The 11,218-nt window shown below is 42.8% G+C and overlaps 2 protein-coding genes across 3 annotated transcripts in view; one reads left to right on the forward strand and one right to left on the reverse strand.

Annotated features, from left to right (window-relative positions):
- Nucleotides 1-958, reverse strand: part of FAM149B1 (family with sequence similarity 149 member B1) — a 15,927-nt gene extending 14,969 nt beyond the window's left edge. The window contains exon 1 of one of the 2 annotated variants that reach the window (XM_082053436.1): nt 777-958. In XM_082053436.1, the coding sequence (XP_081909562.1) occupies nt 777-826 (50 nt within the window). In that variant the 5' untranslated portion in view covers nt 827-958. The remainder of the gene's footprint in view (nt 1-776) is intronic. The other variant, XM_082053435.1, reaches the window with a different exon arrangement.
- ECD (ecdysoneless cell cycle regulator) lies at nt 944-11,218 on the forward strand. Its single transcript, XM_082053434.1, has 13 exons — nt 944-1,174; nt 1,260-1,377; nt 1,556-1,643; nt 3,020-3,198; nt 3,502-3,694; nt 4,566-4,694; nt 5,177-5,302; nt 6,224-6,309; nt 7,085-7,188; nt 8,017-8,194; nt 9,309-9,376; nt 9,503-9,723; nt 10,348-11,218. Exons 1-13 carry the CDS (start codon nt 979-981, stop codon nt 10,576-10,578), a joined length of 1,917 nt encoding a protein of 638 aa, XP_081909560.1. The 5' UTR covers nt 944-978; the 3' UTR covers nt 10,579-11,218.

Below are 11,218 nucleotides of genomic sequence, written 5' to 3' on the forward strand. Positions count from 1 at the left end.
CAAAACTAACTCTAGGCTAAATAGTTAAAGGTCTCTGCTTAGAAATCAGTGTCTTCCTTTAAATTTAAAATGTTGTGAATTTGGCTGCAGCTCTCCAACAGCAGGTAGAATGTCACTGTCCCCGTAGCAGACTTACATAGTACAAGAGCAGCCACTGAACCAAGCAGGGGCAAATTAGAAAAACAGCATGTGCTAGTTTGTTGTTTCGTCAACGTTTAGATGTCTGGGAAAGAGGGACAAGAAAAGTCACTGCAGCTGAAATGACAATTGTCAATACAGGAACAAAAAGTAGCTAAATACTCAAACCTATGTATTTACTTAAAACTTTTGCCCCCCTCTCCCCCGAAACCGCCTACACATCAGTTACCTCTTGGATCAAAAAAAAGGCAAGAAGAGGGATTTAATCACGTTCCCTGTTTTTTCCAAGCGAGGAGCACGCTCGGCGGGCAGGGTCGGCGTCAGGCCGCGGCCGTGGCTGCCCTCACCCCGGCACAGGGGATCCGCACAGCCCGCGGGAACCCGGCCCGGCCCAGCGCCGGCCCGGCCCCCGCCCCGGGACACGCACCCCACCCCGGGACACGCACCCCACCCCGGGACACGCCGCCCCGCCGCCCCCGCTCCCAGCACAGGGCCCTCAGGCTGAGTGAGGTGCCGGCGGGCGGGCAGGCCCGAGCGCAGAGCCCAAGCGGGAGCAGGCCGGGCGGCGGGGACCGGGGCGGCGGGGACCGGGGCGACGGGGACCAAGGCGGGGGAAAGCGGCACCGGCGACGACTCACATCTCCAGAGCGCCGGGGGACACCGGCTTCCGCGCGTATCGCGAGATCATCCTCAGCCCCGCCGCGCCGCCACCCGCCGCCGGCCCGCCGCCATGGCGACGGCCCTCCCCGGGAGGCGGAGCGTCCTGCCCCGCGGCGCGGCCTGCTGTCTCTGGGCTCGGCCCGCTGGCCCTCGCCCGGCCGCTTTCCCTCGCCCGGCGCCATGGAGGGGCTCGGGCGGCCCGCGCCGGCGGAGGACGCCGTGCGCTACCGCCTCTTCGCGGCGGCGGCCCGGGGGGACGGGGCCGAAGCGCTGCTGCGGCGCTGCGCAGACGCCATCGTGGTGCGGTTCGCGCCGCTCCTGGCCGCCTACATCTGGCAGCGGGAGCCGTTCCGCCTGCGCTACGCGCCGCCGCGGGGTGAGCCCGGAGCGCTGCGGGAGCGGGGAGCCCGGAGCCCGGCAGGGCGCTGAGCCGCCTCTCTGCTCTCTCTTTCCCCGGCCAGGCGAGACCCCGGCGCACATCGGCGGCACCACGCTGTTCGGGGACAACGTTGAGGACGAGTGGTTCATCGTGTACCTTGTCCGGGAGATCACCAGGGAGTTCCCGGGGCTGGCGGGCAGGTAACGGCCCCGCCGAGCTGCCCGGCGGCTGGGGCGGGGGGCAGCGCCTTCCCTGGCAGGGCCTGGCGGAAAGTCGTGGCTTAATCTTCTTTAAAACACGCAGACACGCATTTAGAAGCCTGCGTTGTTGTGCTGTGCGAGACCTTCCCAGGTAAGAAACCGATTTTTCATTGGCCAGGGTTGATGACAACGATGGGGAGTTTCTCTTGATAGAAGCAGCAGATTTTCTCCCGAAGTGGTTGAATCCTGAGAACAGTGACAACAGGGTGAGTAAAACTTCTGTAGCAATTGGTGAGTGGCTCACAGTGGCCTTTCACTTACCAGTTGGAGTTTTCTCTTGCACCTGTATCTAGCCAAGTGGTCTGACTGCCGCTGGAAGTCTGCAGTATTGGTCAGGACTCAAGACTTGTTTTAATTAACAGCAGGTTTTGTTCACCACAGTCTGGTTTTAACGAGCTTTGTGCTTGCTCTGGGTGCTGAATGAGAAACTGAACCACTGGAAACCTCTGGTACTCGATTCTGCTCCATGTGTTCTTGCAGAATGCTGTGTAGAGTGTGTCCCGAGAAACTGCTGTAGAGATATATTGAAATTGTTACAGGTATCAAGGGGTTCTTCTAGAGTTGGATTGTCGATGGAAGGAAGACAACATTCTTATGCTAATATGTTCATATGCTAAGGGCAAAACTATGGAGAGTACGGCAGAAATACAGACCCTACAGACCTGCCTGCTAGGCTGTTAAACTGTGGTGTTCAGCTGGGTCTGACTGGTGCACATAAATCATTCTTTAGGAGTTGTTTCATCATGCAGAAACTGACTGAACTTGTTAAAACTTGCTACTCGTGGTGGCAGATGTGAAGGTGGTGAAGCTGTCGTGCTGTTGATTGATCTGTAAAATCAGTTAAGTTTGGCTTACTTGGATTTTTTGCACCATGTTCTTGAGGGCTCGCTGCCCTCAGACTGGGGAATGCTCAAGACTGGAGCATTGCTGATGCTACAGAGAGACAGACTGGGCTGGCATGGGTGAATTAACAGCCACATCGTTCCAAGTAGTTATGTCACTGACTTTCTTTTTTTTTTTTCTTTTTTTTCTTCTACTACAAGGCCCTTAAAAATGGGCAGAACACAACACAAAAATTAATTGCAAACCTGTATCTGGACTATCGGCGTGATATTTTCCTTCCATTTGGAGGAATGGGTGGAGTGAGAGAGTTCACGCTAACTCAGTTGTTTTGTTAGGATCAGGAACCAACAGAGGTCGAATGTGGCCCCAAAATAATACTTTTTAGTCCTTGTCGTGTCCTTCAGCAGTTAGATTATACTGTCTGATTCTCCTGAAGCAAATCTCTAGTTGAAGAGAAACTTTTGGTATTACTGTTGTTAAGGAAACAAGATATGTTTGACCAAACTTGTTGGTAGTTAAAAAAAGGGGTTTATTTTGTGGTTGGATCATGATCTCTGGCATCTGTATTTACCTTATCTCCCATTTAACAACAAAATCCACAGGAAAAAAAAAAAAAAACACAGCTGTTTCCTGTTTTATTTTTCTATGTGTAATTCAGTATTTTCTGTGTTTAAACAAATACGTATGAAACTAAATTTTGTGTTGCTTCGCGTGTGGCTGTTCTTATCCCATCTGCCAGGTGTTCTTTTACAAAGGAGAACTGCACATCATTCCGCTGTCAGAGGCTCAGGAGCAGGACTGCGACCCATCTGCTGCCAGTCCAACGATCTCACAGGCGCTGAGGCTGTTATCCAGCCGTTCCGAGGAGTTCCTGGCCGCAGAACCCATTAGAACAGCGCTGTATAAACGCATCAGTGGGTACGTGGGGGTTTTATTTTGCTCTTCTGTAACAGTCAGTTTTGATTCTGGGCTGTCTGGGGTGCTTTCTTGTCGTCTTACCAATGTGGGGATTAAATTTTTGTTAGCCAGGTATATTTATATATATGTATATATTTTAAACAGGCATTCCAGGTGTTAGATTAGCTGAGTTTTAACTTTAGTTTAGAATAATCATCATCATAATATAGATGATATTAAAGTGAAAATGGGAATAACACTTAAAAAGGAGTGGTTTGGGCTTGCAATGCACTTAATACGCTCTGTTACTATTGCATGATACAGGTATCCTGAGAAAATTCAGGCCTCGTTTCACCGCGCGCGGTGCTACCTGCCGGCAGGCGCCGCGGCCGTGCTGAGGCAGCGCCCGGCCCTGGTGGCTGCGGCCGTCCAGGCCTTTTACCTGCGGGATCCCATAGATTTACGAGCCTGTCGCTCTTTTCACATTTTCCCTCCAGACCAGCGTGTGATGACTGTAGTAAGTGATCCTTCTGATGCGATTTGTCACTTAATTAGGTTCTGTAACCGATGGATCTGTGGTCAAGTGATATAAATACATGTGTTTCATTTTTAAAATAGCATGTTTTCTGATGTTTTTGTTTTGACACTGGGCATGAATTTCCAGTTTGTTATGTTAACAGCTTTTCTGCCTTCGGATTGACATGGGTAGACTTTCAAATGGCTAATAATGAAAGAAGTGTTTCTGAAATCAGAGGTTATCGTTAATAGTTCCTCTGCTGAAATGGTTGCTGAGTAAATGGATTTAGTTCTGTGATCAGGGCAGTTTGACACCACTGCCAGCCAGAATAAGGAATTGCTCGTAACTACCCCTCGCTGTTCATTCCGAGGCTTTTCACCTTCTCAGCTGTGCTTACACAGCTCTCTGAAAGCTGTTTGATGAAGTGTTTGGTGAGCATTGTCCAAGCAGTGTTGTATCTGATACGTTTGCATTACAGAGTTATGCTCTCTAGACTCCTTAAAATAAGCTTTGGAATAAAATTTTAGTCTTCTGGACTGTTTTCAAAATCTCGGCTCTGGTTTCATTAATTGAAAAGAGCCTTTACATTTTCCAAAATATACCTTGTTAGCATGAATACTGAGGATTTTTTCTAATGTATTTAGATTGCATGAAATTAATGTTCTTTTAGTGATATCAACTTGGAATATACTTTCTAAGATCTAAAAAGCGACGTATCTTAGGTAAATGTATCTAAGATGTATTTTCAACACCGTCTCGGGTATTGTCTGTAATACGAACGCTTTAAAACAAAATTGAGATGAGACGGTTGAAAGCTGATGCCAACACACAACGCAGTCACACTGCAGCGAGCGTTCTTTCGCTTTTTCAGGTTACTTTCACAAAGTGTTTATATGCACAACTGGTGCAGCAGAAGTTTGTTCCGGATAGACGCAGTGGATACACACTGCCCCTCCCATCTCACCCTCAATACAAAGCCTATGAACTGGGCATGAAACTGGTAATTACTTTTTATGCATTTTGTGCTTAGTCTTTGGTTTACTTGTTTACATGTGTCAGAGAAATGACTCTTTGCTTGTAAGTTGCCTGCTTGTACAGAAAAATGCAAGCAACTTCATGGCTACCATTCTTCTGGAAGTACAATATCATGGGATTTTTCTTTTACAGAACAGATCTCTCTTGTACTTACTTACATAGATTATAAATCCAGGTAAAGTCTTCATGCTTATGTGAGGAATATCTTGTGCACTATAGATCTGTCTTCTAGGTTGCTTTGTCCATATAGAGAAACGTTGCAAAGTCTAAACGATCTGTTATTGTGGCAGAAAGATTCTGCTTCCAAATGAAGAACCTGACATAGAATTGGGTTTGTCACCTGCTTCTCAAATGGCAGCATCGGAGCTCAATGACAGTCAGTTCTTGAAAGGTGCACTTAAATTTCTCACATTTGGAGAGTCTCTTGATGTTGCATCTTTTATACAGGCTCATGGCTTTGAAATCTTGTGCTCCAAGTGCAGTAAAGTATCTCCTGATTCCAAGAGAAATGTGTTAAGTGGTCCCCTGTGGGAGAGATTCCTCAGCAGCCTGAAGGAAAAAAATTATTTCAAGGTGAAGTTGTGTGTGTTCATCTTTTAAACATTCCAGGAAAAAGTACCTTTTAGCTCTTGAACTTGTGTAAGTTGTTATAGCAGGGCAAGAAATCTGATGCTTCTGTCTATGGAAAATGAATAAATATCTTTAAAGGAGGTAGATGCAGTTTGTTCTGCTTTAAACTTAATTAATTTATTTTGGACATGAAATAGGAAAAGCAGAATTTGGGGATGAATTCATTCATCTAAAGAAAGGGGAAATACACTTGAATAAAGGAAACCACAATATGGTTCTGTGTCACTTGAACTGTTTTCATTGTTTTACACTTCATCTGCATTCCTGTAGACTTAAATATTCTTAAATATCCATACTTAACACCCATGGACCCATTTTGGCCCATATAAGTGTATTTTTGTGTGTGTGTGTTTTGGTGTGGGTTTTTTGTTTGTGTATTTTTTTTTTTTTTTAAAGATGGCTTTGGCTACTTATTCGAACTTTGCAAATTGGTCATAAATTGACTCCTTATTTGAAGGTTATGAAATTGGACAATTCTATGGGAATGCTTAGGTTAATATCTTTAAAAAAGACAGGAAAAGGGGCATGTTGTTACAGTACTGCAATGCCACGTCTGTGAATAATTCCCAAACACCAAGAGACTAATTCACAATTCCAGTACCATTGGAACCTGGGTGTGATAAATCCACCCTGTTGTGGGTATCGTAGTATTGCCTTTGGTTGTTTTTATGATGTTGTAGCATAAGTCTAATTCATACCAGACTGAAGGCACCTTATGTACATTCCGTATACTCTGTTCCAAATATATACTGTAGGTCAGTATTTTCTCAGCACTAAATTTCTGTGGGATGAAATAATCGTCATTGTGCACCTGACTGTGAGGGAGAGATGTTTAGACTCATGCTTGTGACTTGCATTAAATAGGGAGAAATGGAAGGATCTGCCAAGTACTTGGAACTGTTGTGTATGGCAGAGGATTACTTCCAGCGATCTGTTACCAAGCCGGAGTGGTAAGAGCTACTTGAAATTCATGAGTAATCATACACAGTACCTGCAAGTACTTTAACTGAACTTTTTAAACACTTGTTACAAAAAACCTGAGCCCTTTTCTCCCTTGTACACTTAACATAGGTGCTCTGGCTAGGAGACATGGGTATTAATGCCTCTAGAATACTCTCTACTAGTAGAACTTATTACTTGAGTAACTATTTATCTTGGTTTTGCAAAATGATAAGCTATTCCAAGTGGGTTAAGAGGTGACTAAAAAGCATCATTTGGTTTCTTGGCTATAGAAAGTGTTTAAAAGTTTCATTGACAAGCAAACCCAGTGAATAATAAATACAGAGTAACCTGTCTGCTTTACCTAAGACAGCCAGCTTGCTGTAGATTTCTCCAAAAGATTAAATCCAAAAAATAGATAATTGCAAAATATCTGAGGGTTTGCCAGCTCGTAATATCTTGACTGTTAGCTTTTTAAATTTCTAGTCTGTGCTGTTTGGGATCTGGCAATCCTGATGTTTACCAACACAAAGAAGGAAACATGAGAAATGGGCTTTGGAGCCATCAACAAGGAATTACAGTAATTGACCATGTCTTATTTTGGCTAATACTATCTGTGTAGTATTCTGGTACTTCCCCCAAATTCACTTCTGGTTTTGATGTTTTTGCACAGAAAGAGTAATGAGGAACTTAAATGAAAACCTGCATGTAGAGTATGTGACGCCACTGGCATTGTAATGCTAGTAAAAATCCATTTCAGAAAATTGAGGGGTTTTTTTCTTCTAGCTCTGAAGAGAGCCCAGGTGATGAAATCTTGACATTGCTACAGACAACAACCATTGACATGAAGGAATTTGAGAGGGAAGCAGCTTGTCTTCCTCCTGAGGATGGTGAGCGGGATGGGGGGTGGACTGTTCCCACCAGAAATGATTATTTGTTGGGAGAGATGGTGAATGTCAACAGCACTGGACCAGTCTCTGTATCTGCTTAGTTTGTCTCCTCTCCTGTGACTGCTACAGGTGTTACTCATGGGCCATCATTTCACATTGAGGTGAACAGTTAAATTTTTATAAGCCACAAAGTTTGTGGAATTGGCACGATCTGCTCTCTAGTTGCTGGTTTGATACTACTAGATCAGGAACACCATGCGTGCTGACACCAGATGAAGTACTTTGTGTCACCTCTCTACCAGACAGAAAGTATTTAAACGTTTTGTAATAATAAACCAATTCCAATACTGACAATACAAAGTTAATTACCATCTAGTTTGCTATGATGCCCAATATAAGACCAGCATAAACTTTATATAATAGGGTTTTTTTTCAGTTATTCGACAGAAATGTAGTTGCCAGTGTGCAGTACAGGTCACATCAGTATTTCTGCATTCAGTGTTAATGATCATAGTCAGAGCTTGGATTGTCTCTCCCTTTATAGTGTAAGCCTTTTCTTCCTTCTTTTAGTGGCATAAGGATTATCTGTGACGAGAAAAATATCTGCTAGTTTGAAGCAGCATATAAGGCAGAGTTTTAAAGTAGTAAAATGGACTCTCTTCTTCAGTCTCCCACTGCTTTATATCCTGTCTTATCCAGTATCAGCATGAAAACTTAATAGTGCAAAAATAAGCTACAAAATGCTGTCAGTACTCTCAACCATCTGGCTTGGGCCTTGTGGGCTAACAGACCTGTGCAGAGTAACAAATATGTCCTGTATTCTTTCAGATGACAGTTGGCTGGAGATTACACCAGATGATTTAGATCAGATGCTGAAGGAGGCAAGAAGCGAGTCCCTCCCTTCTCTGAATGAGGAAGAGCAGAAATGTGACTTGGAAGCAGTTGCTGAAAGTATGAAAGCTTTTGTATCCAAAGTCTCAACGCATGAAGGAGCAGAAATGCCATGGTAGTAGCATTTTCAAGTTTGGTGTCTGGTTTAGAATGTGTTTTCATTCTCCTGTAGCCCTTTGGTTGATTCTGTAAAGCAAAGAATCCAAGTCTGAAAGTGTTCTATTTAGCAGAGGCATGAAACAAATCCATGTTGTTAGTAAATATGTGCTTGCTTTTAAACCAACTTGTGGCAACTCTGACACTGGAACAGGTAAAAATGCTGGAAATTGCACTATTTTCCAGCACTCTTAGTTTGGGTTTGTGGTTTTAAAAAATTTTTAACTTGAAGGCCTACTGTTGTTCTTTACCATAGTTCTTAGCGCTGTTATTAAAATGTACATCTCAAGTTCATTTGTGCTGAAATTTTTCTTATGTGAAGGACTAACTATTCAGACTGCTAAGATTCTTTTGATGAGGCCATCCAGAAATAAAAATGAAACTTAAGGTGAGGGAATCTGTCTCTGAATTAAGAATGTTGATTTTTGTGGTACAGCTGTATTTAGATTTCTCGTAGATTAGTGTTTCTAATATACTGGGCCTGTTTTTGCAGTCCTGAAGCACATACTCTGCACCTGAAAGCAGGAGAAAAGAATCACTGTGGATCCCTCTCACTGTTCCCAACAGCAGAAGAAAATGCTAACTGAAGATACTTAACTATTTAGACAACAGCAGAATGGCACTAGATTAATTGTTGGAGTTAAAAAAGTGTATGTGAATGTGTGGACAGGCCTTTAAAATTAAAAACCAGAGAGCTGGGTAGTTGCATATTGTCCAGGTTCCTTTTAAGACTTTAATATTGAGAAAATAATGCTGTGGAAGCTGTATCAAGCATATAAGAATCTACTCAGTTTATCCCTTAACTGTTTCATCATTTTTAATGAGTGCTAGTGTTGATGTCTGAGTTATAATGTAGAGTTTTTTCAACAATTGACAAACAGTTGAAGTTGGTTGTTTTATTTTTTTCTTTCTTGCCAGGAATTCCTCCACTTGTTTCATTTCTAAGCACTTCCAAGACCACCAGCTCAAATGTCCCAACTTTAGTTTGGGCTTCAGAGAAAAAGAAAAAAAATTGTGTCAGGCTCATGGAAGCATAAAAGCTTTATTTATTTAAAAATATTTTTATATTTCAGGTCATCTGATGAATCCCATGTTACCTTTGACGTAGATTCTTTCACAAGAGCATTAGACAGAATTTTAGGTGAGATTGCTTCTTTGTTTGCTTTGTTGGAATAGCTCATGGTTATTTGGCTTCCCTGGGTTTTCTGATCACCCATGGGCACTGCGCTGATTTGTTTGCTGTCTACTGACAAAAAACAATGCACAGGGGAGGACTCAGAAGAGCTGGATTCTGATGATCTGGATGAAGAGCAGGAGTTTAATTTCTCAGATGAGGATGATGAAGACTTAGATGCTGAAAATCAAAGGCAAGATGAGAAGGTGTTGCCTGATGAGCTTATAAGCAGCCTCAAGTCATATATGGATGAGATGGACCGGGAACTGGCACATACCAATGTTGGTAAAAGTTTCATCACCCAAAAGAAAGGGGTAAGTATGCCTTGAGTTCTAGTTCGTGGCATAATCGTTTCAAGAGCTTTAGTAGGAAAGAGGAAATATGCTAGAAGTGGTCATTCTGAGTAATGTGATCAAAAACTTCTGTCTTCTGACCGTGTGCTACCTAATTATTAAAAAAAATAAAGCCACATGCAAGCAAAATGTGCTGCAATTGTATATTTTTTGGACACAAAAAGTTAGCTATGCTTTAACTTGCACAGCCTTTCCAAGACTTAGTTTAATTTCCCTTTTGTACCCTGCATTAGTAGTAAGGTGAGCAGCTGCAGCTTGGCCGCTGGAGTTCCTGTAGTAGGTTACTCCTGTAGTAGGTTACTCCTGTAGGAAGCTGAGCCAGCACTCAGTAACCCGCTCTGTCCTTCTGGAACTTAATCTGTATAATGTAAAGCGATGATGTTTTAACTGGCATGAGCATTTGTTGACTAAATTCCTGCCTGTCAAGACAGTGTGTAATGTACTGAACTTTGTTGGCTGCAGAAGTGTTTCCTTGTTTCTTTTTTCTTATGGATAGTCTGGTTTGTTTGTTGTTGGTTTGTTTTTTTTTTTTTCCTAAACCTGTTTATACCATTTGATGAAACTTTCTCTTTTTACTTGCCATAGGCAAGTTCTGTTAAAGCAACTGCATCTGAAAGCGCTGGCCCTGATTCCGGAGCTGAAGATCCTGAGCTGACACCAGTCGATGTGGATATGAACCTCATAACTAACCTGCTGGAATCCTATAGTGCTCAGTCCGGACTGGCAGGACCCACTTCAAACATTTTACAGAGCATGGGTGTGTATTTACCTGAAAATGCAGATCGTGTTGGCTCTAATAAGGGAGCAACAGAATAGGAGACTGTCTTAATTCAGAAGACATGATTGACTGAGAAATAAAGCACCAAAAGACTAGCAGTATTTGGAAGAAGAGATGAAAGTTTTGCATTTAAAGCATTTTATGCATTAGTTATGTGTGACTTTAAAGATGCAAAGTGAATTTGCCTGCAAAAGCCATCTGTTCTGATCCTATCTTGGATAGAAATCAGATTTTTCCAGTGCTAATGTTTTCAGGAAACTGAAAAATGATGTTGTGACTTGAATGAAACTTTTGTTGCAGAACCTGTTTTCAGTTTTTCAAATTGATGATCCAATTTACCATATTTCTAAAATGTCCTTTTACCCTTTACTAGGTGGTTTCACTCTCTGTAAAGCAGTGCATGTTCTGAAAATCGTGCTGCCTCCAGGGGGGGACAGGAATACCATGTTATAGGAACAGAGTTCTCTTGGCAATTCGGGAATGCTGGTTAAATGTTCAGCAAACACTTAATATTTCTTCCAAAAGTACAAATACTTCATTGTAAGAATGGTTAATTACTGTAAGAATGTGTTTTTCATTAACCAGAACAATTTAAAGAGTAATTGGATTGAATATGTAAATATGGGCTACAAGTGGTGTGGGGTTTTTTTTGTTCTGTTTTTTTGTTTTTGTTTTTTT

This window comes from Streptopelia decaocto (genome assembly GCF_964273445.1).
Source record: "Streptopelia decaocto genome assembly, chromosome: 5".
NCBI classification, from domain to species: domain Eukaryota; kingdom Metazoa; phylum Chordata; class Aves; order Columbiformes; family Columbidae; genus Streptopelia; species Streptopelia decaocto.

Bases quoted from the DNA above. Each gene is read 5' to 3' on its own strand.
- ECD (XM_082053434.1), top strand. From the start codon at position 979: ATGGAGGGGCTCGGGCGGCCCGCGCCGGCGGAGGACGCCGTGCGCTAC. The intron at 3,695-4,565 runs GTAAGTGATCCT...TCGCTTTTTCAG, and splicing joins ACCAGCGTGTGATGACTGTA to GTTACTTTCACAAAGTGTTT. The intron at 9,724-10,347 runs GTAAGTATGCCT...TACTTGCCATAG, and splicing joins TCATCACCCAAAAGAAAGGG to GCAAGTTCTGTTAAAGCAAC.